Source organism: Lynx rufus, unplaced genomic scaffold, assembly GCF_022079265.1.
Source record: "Lynx rufus isolate CCGP_SWC_20201006 ecotype Redwood Valley unplaced genomic scaffold, mLynRuf1.p SCAF_5, whole genome shotgun sequence".
NCBI classification, from domain to species: Eukaryota; Metazoa; Chordata; class Mammalia; order Carnivora; family Felidae; genus Lynx; species Lynx rufus.
This window is the reverse complement of record NW_025814867.1, coordinates 144,368,892-144,381,585: the sequence shown is the minus strand read 5'-3', so window position 1 is coordinate 144,381,585 and position 12,694 is coordinate 144,368,892. Positions and strand designations below refer to the sequence as shown.

The 12,694-nt window shown below is 40.4% G+C and overlaps 1 protein-coding gene across 1 annotated transcript; it reads left to right on the top strand.

The window, feature by feature from the left end:
* Positions 1–615, top strand: LOC124526332 (keratin-associated protein 27-1). The gene has a single exon (XM_047099270.1). It carries the CDS (start codon positions 1–3, stop codon positions 613–615), a length of 615 nt encoding a protein of 204 aa, XP_046955226.1.
* The last annotated feature ends 12,079 nt before the right edge of the window (positions 616–12,694 follow it).

Genomic DNA, 12,694 nt, shown 5'->3' with positions numbered 1-12,694 from the left:
ATGTCCGAGAGCCAAGGCCACTCTCCCAGGAACTTCTACAATGTCCCACCACTCTCTGCCATTGTACATGGGTCTAAGCTCATAAGCTTTGAAGATGGATTTTTTTTACCCAGCAGCTGCCATGGCAGGACCTGGCTCCTGGACGACTTTCAAGAAACCTGCAGTGAAACTACCAGCTGCAAAGTGCCCAACTGTAAACAGGAACTGGGCACAGAGCAGAGCTGCATGCAAAGTGCTTGCCTCCCCAGAGCTTTCCAAACAACTTGCTCTAGTTCCAGGCCCTGTGAAAAGACAATATGCCAATCAGGACGTTCCTCAGCAATGTTGGCGTGTGTTTCTCAGCCTTGCCAGTCAGGAAGCAGCCAGAAAGTTAGAGTCCAGAACTGCCAGCCTGTGAGCCACGTGGCAAAGAGTTGTCCACCCAAGACTTATCTGTCTAAGAGTTGTCAGACTCTGGAATGTGACCCTGGCCAATGTCAATCTCAGAGCCCTGAATCCGGTTCCTGTAGGCCTCCGGTCTATGTCGCACCAGGGCCACAACTCCTGGAATCTTCTTCTAACACTTATGAGCCAACCTGCTGTGTTACTGGTGGTTTGCAACTGCCTAGTAAGTGAAGAATGCAGAGAATGTGTAGAGGAGATAACATAGTCTGATTCAGATAAATTGATTTTCCAAGGTATCTAGGAACTTTTATTTCTCTAAATACGTATTATTTTTTGTGTGTTTGTGAGTGAATGGACAGGTCTTTCGCTGTCTACAAAGAGAAGAGATTTTGGTTTTTGCTCTTTGGGGCATTTCTGGTAGGAAGCTGGGATTGGGAAGCGTGTTAAATATTTTAGGTCACTAGGACACTATTTGCAGAGCACTTAGAGTTGCAACCAGTAACTAACATGAGTACTGGTTATTATCAGCGGAAACACTTAGCACTGAATCTGGTTTATTATAATATATAAATGTAGTGTGCACCTAATCTCAGAAATCTAGATTATATTGTAGTTTAAAGGGACCCTGAACCCTGTCTAGTCCCATGAATCTGATGGGTTCAACTCTATCAGACGTTGTCCGTGTTGTTAATAACATCAGAACCGCAGTTGAAATCTGTATCTACCCCCTGTCCATTCACTATTTTATCTGCTGTATCACAACTCTCTTGTAGTCAACTGTGAGATTGAATCTATTGCTGGAAAAGTGCAAGAGAATTTTCAATTTCACTTCCTTGGACTTCATAACCACATAGTAGCCAGAGAGCTTTGAATATAATGAGCTCCGGCTTAGTGGATCCACTGCATTTCTGCTACCCGTCTTCTTCTTTTCACTATTTCTTAAGTGCTTTCTGAGTTGGGAAAACCCTCTTCGTGTTAAATAAATTTACTGCGTTTAGAATTACAAACTTAATTGTCACATTATTTTTCTTCAACCCTTTTGTGGGTTTTACGTTACTGGGTTTTCTTTTTCACCAGATGAAAATGGTATAAATATTTGGAAGAAAAAAAAAAGAGAACATGTTCCATTACAATTGTTTGTATAGTATGAAGCAGAATAAAAGAACATGGTTGTGGTAGTCAGCAGCAGAAAGGGAACATCCTCAGTATGAAGATCATAAAACCGTGGGGCCAGAATGTGTGGAGATACATTAATTTTGCTTAGAATAGCTTGGCTATTGAGAAGCTATGGGTGTGCTCTTAAATGGAGTTCTCGGTTTTCAGAGTGACATACGGGAGTGGTGAAGAGCATGAACTCTGAAGTCAGATTTTCCTGGGTCTGAATCTCAGCCTTGCCGGGTGAGGGTTGTTCGAAACCCTACCGTGAGGCTCTGTACAAATTATTTAACGACTCTCACCTCCGTTTCCTCAAGTTCAAAACTGCGATGTTAATGATAGTTCCACTGTGAGACTTAATAAGTTAATAATTTGAAAGTGCTCAGCACATGACCTTGTATATAGGAAATGCTCAGTAAGATTTCCCAACATGATTAGCTAGCTCGGAGACACCATACGAAGAGAGGCAGCGATCTGTAGAGAAACCCAAAGATCTCTGACAGATTAGGAACGCCAGTCGTCCAAAGAGTGAAAGGCTAGCTGTTTTGGATCTTGAATGATGCAGGTAGCACCTTCCACCAAAGGAAATGCTAAGAAAACATACTCCATGCCTCGTGTAGGTGGGCTGGCAAGTATCTGAGTTTATGACAGAGCTGATGTTGATTTGCGCATCTGTTATCCTAACGGAGGTGATTTAAGCCTAAAATCCATAAACTACCACGAACAGAGGTGCTGCCATAGAGGGGTGGAGTTGATAGATAGCTGAGGCAGGTCTGAAAGAGGCTGAATGAACACTGTTTGGTCTCATCAATATTAACAGAGCATATGGCAGCCACAACAGCAGAGCCTTCCTGCAGCAGGGGACCTTGACATTGAGCTTCTGAGCAGAGCAGTGCCGGCAGTGGCAGAGCACTGTCAATGCCAAGGAGAGCTTTCATCTGCGTGGAAGCTTCTCAGTATTCCTGTCACAGCCAATCATGAAAACACGGTTGAAATTCATGCACAGTGAAGATTGTTACTAATGCAACTCAAATGGGAGGGCCTGGGAAGAGTACAATTCATTTTGGCCACTGTTTCTGAAGACAGGAGGAAAAGGCTCTTTCATTTGCCTTCCAAGTATACGTTCCTTTAATGGGTGTGGCTTGTTGGGAGACAGGATATTGGTGCCAAGTGGCTAAGTGGCTAAGTGTGGTGTACGTGTGTGTGTTTGTGTGCGTATGGTGAGCAGGGGAAGGCAGGAGAAGGGAACAGCAATGTTAAAAAGCGTTTTCATCTTTCCACATACTCTGTGTATCATCCTAGACCTTAATTCATTCTTTCCAGGCTGAATGTGGTCACTCCCCTAAGGGGAAGTTAGCTGAAGAAGGGGTCAGTATCTATCTAATCTAACCCAACATGGAGCACATTGGAACTCATTATAGAGAGAAATTGTGTGGATTCAGGAACTAAAGATTCTGGGTATTGGAATAGATAATGGTAGGGCACCTGGGTGGCTCAGTCAGTTAAGAGTCTGACTCGATCTTAGCTCAGGTCTTGATCTCACGGTTTGTGAATTCAAACCCCACATTGAGCTCTGCACTGACAGTATGGAGCCTGCTTGGGATTCTGTCTCTCCCTCTCTCCGCCCCTCCTAGACTTGTACTCTCTTTCTCTCCTTCACTCATATGAGGACTTTAAGAGACAAAACAGATGAACATAAGGGAAGGGAAACAAAGATAATATAAAAACAGGGAGGGGGACAAGACAGAAGAGACTCATAAATATGGAGAACAAACTGAGGGTTACTGGAGGGGTTATGGGAGGGGGGATGGGCTAAATGGGTAAGGGGCACTAAGGAATCTACTCCTGAAATCATTGTTGCAATATCTGCTAACTAATTTGGATGTAAATTTTTAAAAAATAATAAAAAATAAAATAAATTAAATAAATAAACATTAAAAAAATGAATAGATAATGGTGTGATAATGTGAAGGATATGCTTTGTAGGCCATCTCTTGGCCTTGGAATATACCGAAACTTGTTCAAATCCAAATTTTGCCATTTACCAGCTATGTGCCCTGGGACAAGGTAACATTTCAAAGACTCGGTTCCTCTATTATAAAATGGAGATAGAGGCGCCTGGATGGCTCAGTAGGTTAAGCGTCCGACTTCAGCTCAGTTCATCATCTCACAGTCCGTGAGTTCGAGCCCCGCATCAGGCTCTGTGCTGACAGCTCAGAGCCTGGAGCCTGCTTTGGATTCTGTCTCCCTCTCTCTCTGCCTGTCCCCTGCTCATGCTCTGTCTAAAAAATAAATAAAAACATTAAAAATTTTTTAAAAAATAAAATAAAATGGATATAATGCCTAAGTCACTGAATGATTGTGGCAACTACATGACATCACGGACATTAAATGCTTAATGAAGTGTTTGTGTCAACTTATGTAAGAATCATTTGACATTTTATCTGATAATTTGCTTCTTGGGCCTGAGCCTCCATTTATTCTCATGATTTCTCTATACCGGATTTGAATTTTAAGACAGAGACCAGGAAAAGCCCTTCCATTATAGGTACAAAGGTTACACACAGTGTGGAACATAACCCAAATAGTCTGTGCAGTACTCTCAAAAACTGTAGAAGTGACTCAGTGGGTACATGCTACAGAACATTCCTCATAGATCAAGGAAATTCCTCCTGCTTGAACAGAAAGGCTCTGGTTGGATTTGGTCATTGGTATCACCTACCCTAGACTCTTCAAGACATCAATAGCTTAATAGCATGCTTTTCTCCCGGAAGCTAAGCATAATGAATTTCAGGAACATTTTCTTGCTTATGCAATACAGTGCCAAAAGCCATAAGATGACTCTTACTAATTTGGTCCTAATTGTTTACCAAGCACTGTATATGTACTTTTCAACTTTAAGTTTAAACAACCTAGTCGGATGAGTACAATTTTTTAAATCTTCATTTTTTTTTCAATGCGGATGAAGACACATATAAATTAAGACACATATAAATTAAGAAATCCAAGATCATGCAGATGGGAAATGGTGGATCCAGGATTTTAATCCAGTGAGTTTGACTTCAGAGTTTGAGGTATAAATCCTGACTACCAGATGACATTGTATGTTTTGTCCCCAGAGCAACCCAAATATGGGGGAGATCTCTGTGTCCTATAGAGGTTCTGAATAAATAAATTGAAAATTAGTCTGGTTATATTTTATTGTTGTACAATTGTGTGTCATCTACAGAAACAACGGCGAGAAAGAAACAAAGTTGTGGATGAAATAACCAGGGAACTAAATATAGCTGATTGGATGCCTTAATTACAACCAGGAATAAATGCTAGAAAGGATTTAGGCATATTTCATTGGAGTTTGTGAAATATTATAGATTTTCAATATCTTAGAAAAGAACACGAACGTCAGATCATGTGAAATTATGTAATCTAAGCACAAGAGAAGGTGTTTAGACGGTATGGAGTCAGATGTTTCTACAATGTAAGCTTGACTGTCTTGATGTTGTTAGCAATTCTGTTTTTCATACCCTTAATCCCTATGTCTTTCTAGTTAAATATGTTTCTTTTCAAAACTCTGAGCCTGTTTTAGACATTAGAGGGATATGAGAACATTTTAAGTTTATTTATTTATCCAGAGAGAGACAGAGACAGTGTGAGTGGGAGAAGGGGAGAGAGAGAGGGAGAGAGAATCCTAAGCAAACTCCCCACTGTCAGCACAGAGCCCCACACAGGGCTCGAACTTACGAAGCAGCGAGATCATGACATGAGCTGAAGCCAACAGTCAGAGGCTTAACCCACTGAGCCACTCAGGTGCCCAGAGGACAGCATTTCGTTCTGTGTTGCATCAGAGTCACTGACACCTTTCTGGAAGCCAGAATATCTTTCCCTAGTTCTGGTTCCCGTTTCTACCTTCAGCGACTTCCTGTTACTCCCTCAGTTTGAAATTCATTCACTGCAATTGCTATTCTTCCCCTGGAACCCAAATGGAAATAATGATAATCAATTACAAAAATAGCTAAAAACGGAACAATGAGCGCAAAGCAAGAGTCCTTTTTGAGACAATTGATTACTCACTAATACTGGTTATATCAGAGCTATGGCTTTGGTTAGCAATAACATATACTCTAGGGAGATAGACACAAATAGGGTAAAGATCTAAAAATTAAATGAAATTTTGAATTAAAAAAACACATCTTTGTGGTTGCATAGTATTAAGAATTGCTTTTGTATAATTTTCTCTGGTATTGTATTGTATTGTATTGTATTGTATTGTATTGTATTGTATTTTAGAGAGATAGACAGCATATGAGCGTGGGAGAGAGGGAGGGAAGGAAGGAGGAAGGGGGGGGAGAGAGAGAGAGAGAGAGAGGGAGAGAGAATCCCAAGGAGCTCCACAGTCAGAACGGATACTGACATGGGGCTCCATCTCATGACTCAGGGATCATGACCCAAGCCAAAATCAAGAGTCTCACACTCAACCGACTGAGCCACCCAGGTGCCCCTCCAACCCCCTGGCTTGATAGAAAGAAATTCACTAATGGGATTCAAAAAGAGTTATTCCTTGGAGCCCAGAGGCAAAACCAATGTGCTTGGATCCAGTCACAAGAACAAAGGAATCTCAATACTGAAAATGGTAGGGTCATTGCCATTCTTCCATTACTCAATATGATATTGCTTCCAGTGCAAGACCAATTCCCCTGCAGGAGTTCAGGAACTACTAATTGATGAAGATAGTGACAAAAGGAGACGGAAAGGCCAAGGAAAGGCTAAGTATAACACCTCCCTTATCAGGACACTGCTTACCACTAGTGCTTTGTGGACAGTGGCATGCTACTTATTTAAATTGAATATGCAGAGTGGAACACATGGATTAAAAAGCCCTCTTCCACTATAGACCCTCTCAACCTTTACAGTAGGGTTATTAACGGTTGTTCATGTTTCCCCTTGAAATGAGCCTCATTCACTCCGACACTCTCCATGTTAGGAAACCTATGTAATAATGCATTTTGAAAGCCCCCAAAACAAAGAACTATCCTCTAAACTTCATATTGTGTTAAATTAGGTTGCAGGAGAGCGTGAACCAAATAAATTTTAAATTTTAGCATATCAATATTCTCAAGTGCTATAACGTATTTATCCAATGATCAGATTTATAGTAGATCTCAGTCAAGGTTTGTAATAATCACAGATATACTCACCAGATAGTAGAACACCCATTACTACTGAAATAAATACTTTTCAAAGTTTATTCTCAGGAAACAAAAACAGGCATTAGTGCCGTTCTGTCATTTTTCACGTCTAGGTTTGTTCAGCAGGTCGCTCAAAGTGGGTTTGCTCCCGGTTTCCTGTGTCCTGTCTCCCTGGGGCTGCAGCTGGTGGGGGGCTTGATCCCCAAGAGTCTGGTTTAATTTCCTGCAGTAAATGAGCATGGCAATCAAAGTATTGATCTTGAAGTGGTCCTGGAGGGACTCCTAATGCCAGGCCAGTGGTTGGAGACCCTTAGGCTACAAATGGAATTCTAGGCAATCAAAAAAAAAAAAAAAATGCTACATTCCAGCCCACTGAGCTTTCCTCTGGAGGACAAATATCATCTCAAACTGTGTTTGTTCTGAAAAATGTCCAATCAGAGTTAAGTGTTTGCCATACCTCCATCATGCTGGTGGCCTAAGCATTTGTAGCAAAGGCTAGCGGACCATTTTTACATGGTTTCGTCTTATGCTTCTTCATTTCTATCACAGTTACATTTTCATAGAAGCATATTTTCTTCTAAATGTAAGAGATCTTCTGTGAGATTCGCTCATATAGTTGAGCAAATATATTTGCCAAGGGTATGTGATTTACTCAAGCAGGGTCACAGCTAGAACTCAAACTTAGTGATTCCCATTCCAGTGCCCCATTGGCTGTACTCCAAAGTGTCCCTTATGAGAAGTTTATTAAAAAATATTTAAATGTACTAAGCACAATAATTTTTAATGAGCCCTGTATGTGCATTAAAGGCCACACATAACACATAAAAACCTTTATTGGATCATAAATGTGACCTATCTTAAATTAATATGCCAGCTGTAATAAACATTAATCTATCCCCAGAATTTCAAATATGGTTTAACAAAGGTTGGAATATTGTTTTTCTAAATGCATGGTTTGTTGAATGGTAAATAAAACTATAAGTCCCTTGTTTTAGAGATTCAGTGGGTACTTTTCTACAGCTGTAAGTAGCTATCTTCTCTGACATTTAAATGACTCGATTATGTTTATCACCATTTTTGACACTCTGAATCAGAATAAAGCCTGCACCGGATACCAATACTCATTACTAAAAAGTTCTAGAAGACACAGCACTAAAGGGGGAACAGCACAAAGTGTGGGGTCTTTGCCTAGAATCTGCACTAAGGTCATCTTGTCTTTTTAAATAATTTCTCCGCTACAAACCACAACTGCGATTCCCTCAGGAGTTATTGCTGTGTTTCTGTCATCTCCTCAAATAACTCTTTCCTCCACGTGAGCCTTGGAGGTGACCTCTGCTTAGCCAGCAGCAGCTGTGACAGAACCCGGCTCCTGAAGGAATGCCAAGAAACCAGAAGGGAACCATTCACTGCCAACCAATATGCCTCTGCCCAGTTCCTATAAGCCACCCCTACACCACCCTGCTTGTGATGTGTCCAGAGCTTGCCACATAACCATCACCCACCTTTTTCCCCTGAAGTCTTTAGTCCCTACCACCTGGCAGCCTGCACTCAAACGTTGGGCTACACGGACAATAATTACTGTCCTAGAATTCACATGGCTCATGGCTCATCATCCATGGTTGGATTTAGCAGCTGCTGACCCCTGGTGGAGTTCTTTTCTTGTTAACAAATGAGCTACATATTCAATAGCTTTTGTCCCTGAGTTCCATATCTTATACCTTGGGGTATATTAAGTAATCCCTATTAGTTGCTGATTCCTAAATAAAATACGTACACATTTCTACCTAGCCTAGTTGGAAGGGGTGGCCGGTCTCTTATTATGTTATATGACTGTTTTGTTGTAAATAAAAATCTAGTGGAGTATGTGGGTGGCTCAGTCGGTGAAGCATCCTATTCTTGATTTCAGCTCAGGTCTCGATCTCACACTTCATTAGATCAAGCCCTGCATCAGGCTCTGTGCTGACAGCATAGAGGCTGCTTGGGATTTTTTCTCTCTCTCTCTCTCTGTCCCACCACCCCCCACCAAAAGAAAGAAAGAAAGAAAGAAAGAAAGAAAGAAAGAAAGAAAGAAAGAAAGATCTAGCATACCCATCTATTGCTATACTATTCAGACTTAAGACTGCTTATTAACTAAGCCGTATTTATTCTTTTTCTTTGTTAGTTTTCTTCTTTTTATGCTCTTTAAGCCTTTGAAATATGTTTTCAATATGGCATCAAATTGTTTTCTTTATCTTCAAATAAATTTGATTAATCTATGCTAGTGACTGCTGCATAAATGCATAATTTTTCATAATTATTTCAGTATTACTATAATTATTGTACTTCTACTAAAATTTATCTTATTAAATGATTGTTGAAACAAATAGAGGTAATTATGATGCTGCAATGCCACAATTTCAACTAGAAAATAGAAATCTTTGGAAAGGGACAATAAGAACCACGAAAAATCTGAGCTTTTACCCTGCTTGCAAGCAAACAAGTTAGCTTAGCACAGATTCATGGAAGCTGGCAGAAGACATGACATCTATGGGTCAGAGACAAAAGGTTTATTATTCATGGCAGTAGCAGAAGCCAGAATATTACCATTACACCAATTCTCTGACCCTCAATTCCCACAGGGAATAGGAAGCCTCACGATACTTACATTTGCAGTGAGTTGTTTAATAGGAAAGAAAACCTGAGATTAAGAAGCCTAGATTATTAAAAAAGAAAACATAAACCTAGATCATCAATATGATAATGGGAAGTAAGCATACCTGTTTTTTGCCCTAGAGAGAAATACTATATTTATTTTCCAAAACTCTTTACTATACAAACATGGTTGAAAAGATAATTCAGAACAGAAGGAACCAGTGACTTTGTTCTCAAGACATGTAGAAATGCTATAGACCTACAGGGACCTTCCTCCCACCCAATATATAACCCTTATTTCTATACTGCACTGCTTCTGATGCATTTTCCCAGAAACTTCACAGAACATTTAAAGGAGTTCATTGGGCCTTTGTCTTCCTTGTGGAAAGAGACACATAGGTCTTATGGGTCCTACCCTTAATCATTCATCTCCTCAAAGTGACTGATGTCAGGGTATGGGGGAGGGAAGAATCATCAGGTGTTGAGAGAGAGAGAGATAATGGATATCAGCACCAATAGTGAAAGTGGCTTTACTTTTGGTTCTTAACAGTGAGACACCAGCTAGGGGCTCAAACAATCTTCTAATGATTTTGTACATTCAATGTGGGGTGCTTTGATTGGATGCATGCCTGCGGATGGTGAAAGAATTCACCCAAAACACAACAAAAGAGAAAGAAGTTTATTGAATATACTGCAAGGGAGTGGCAGATGGGACAACAAAGGAAAAACTGCCTGCCACAAGGTAGTGGTGAGGGGCCACAGTTATGGGACAGAATGAGGGTGTATGGGACAATATGAAATTTCCCCTTTTTTGGTAATCTTAGGAGCTGTGAGTGGTTGCAACTGGTCAGTTAGACCTCTGGTTATTTTGAGGTGGGTGTCTGAATGAGCCTGTTTTCATTCAGCTCAGTGGTTGCCATGGGCCCTTTTGCCTTGTTCATGTTTCCATTGCTCAAGCTTATTGTCTAAAAGTGACAATGGGGCGCCTGGGTGGCGCAGTCGGTTAAGCGTCCGACTTCAGCCAGGTCACAATCTCACGGTCCGTGGGTTCGAGCCCCGCGTCGGGCTCTGGGCTGATGGCCCAGAGCCTGGAGCCTGTTTCTGATTCTGTGTCTCCCTCTCTCTCTGCCCCTCCCCCGTTCATGCTCTGTCTCGCTGTGTCCCAAAAATAAATAAAAAACGTTGAAAAAAAAATTTAAAAAGTGACCTCTACATCCGATGTCTTATATTAGGCAAAAAATAATCGTGCTCACTCCATTTATTTAAACCTTGGGAAACTTTTGGCTCAACAGTCACAGCCAGGTTGTCTTCCAGCTGTGGATCACAAGGCTTGTACCTTTGGCTACTTTGGATTTGAGACACACAATAGCAGCTATTTGTTAACTTAGCTAAATACAACTTAGCCTGGGACATCTACTGCCCCATTATTACGATAATGTCTCTTTTATACTCATCCAATTTCAACACAAGGGCCAAAGGAGATTTCCAAGTTGGTGGGTGGACTGCAAGAATTCACTCAGAATTCTTAAAGTCAGTTTTTCATTCTACAGTGGGTCACACTTAGCAGCATTATAAACTCAATCCAAGGCACTCAATGCTTCATCTATGGTGTCCCACAAGAGTATGAGTATTTGGAAATGTCCTTGAGAAAACCAAAGCTTCCTTATAGTGAAAAGAACCCAATGTAAAAACTCTGACCTTTTACATTTATCTCTAAATGTATATAAAGAGGTCAGGCTGCAGGAGGGGCTGAGCTGGGAGATGGTTCAACTGTTCACTCTTCCTTCACAGGAAGGTGCACACCACCTTCTAATCCTCCAAAACAACCAGTCAAAGTTTTAACAATTTAACGAGTTTCTGATCTTAGCATTAGTGAATTTTCTTCATTTCAAGCTCAGTGTAGGTGTATATCTCTATTACTGTTGTCTGAAAGAGGGTGGAAATTTCCGCCCATTCAGATGAACCTATGTACCAGTTATTACGTGAAGGAGAACTTGGGATGGACTTCCAGGTTATAGAAAAATTCATCCTTCTCAAATCAGATACTGTTGGTCAGCTGTTTGTGAATCTATTTCCTAGGAGTTGGCCTTTAATTTGCCTGCCCAATTCCTCCTTACTAACAGACAATGAAGCATTAATTAACAGACAATAAAATGATGCCCTATTAACCATGCAAGTTGGTCAGCATGTTCACTTGATTCCAATGAGCTTCCCTCAAATTCAATTCATCAACCTGTGAGGTCTTCTTCTTCCCTCTTCCAGAAAGCTCTGTCTCTGACAACTCCCATCTTTGTTGCCAGGGGAGAAATGACAATGCAGGTGACTCTTTGTGAGGAAGGGGGCAGATGAATGGATAAGTGATCCAGGGGATTAACATTCTTGTGACTACTTACATCAAACCCATTACCACTTCCTGTTTTTGCTTTTCTTTTGTTGTTGTTGTTGTTGTCATTTGGGTAAAAATTCCTTAAACTTCTTATGGAATAAACCAACCAATCACTTCTGGTTTAGATTTTAGGTTTGGCAATACTTTATTGTCTCAGCATTCTGCTTTCCAAGTCAATACATCAAAAGAAAGTCATCACTGGGCAAGCAAGGTAGTCAACAAATATTCTGAAAGACGCATGGCCACTCCAGCTGGTGCTTCTCCAATTTCTTCACTACTTCAATTTTATGCTTGACCATTAAAGCCTAAAGTCAGTTCATTCATACCTAAGCCTAATATTGAACTGCAAGGCAGTGGATGGTTACTATGAAAGAAATTATTTTTTATCATAAAATTAAGTCTTGTACAGCCTTAGTGACGTTTCACTTCATTTTCAAGATATCAACTAGTTTAGTTTTTTTTTTTTTTTAAAGTTAAAATACCATTTGCTAAGTAATCCAATCCACAAGCATTTCGGATAGGAAAGAGTTCTCCATTCTTTTCAGACTCTGCATTCCTCCAGACAACTCCTGGTGAGATAAGGTAGATGAGAATGGAATATCAGTCTTTTTTAACTCTCAACATGAAAAACGAATAGTTATCATTTATGGTAACCAATCCCCAAGTTTTCAGAGTGTTTCACCACCGATTAACTTACCTAAATAAAAAATAAGAATGTCTCTAGAGGAATTGGTCAAGAAAAGAGATAAAAGGTTTTTAAGTATTATGAGAAAACTTATAAGGGGGGAAAACCCACAAAAACTCCCCCTCTTGGGATAACACTATTCTATGAGAACCTGGGAGTAGGCTGTGATAAAGATCAAGATAAAGACTTGAATTACTTAAATGTCAGTCTTTCAACTGAAGAAGAGTGATTCTCTAGCTTTTATGGATTGTTATAAAATAATGCTTC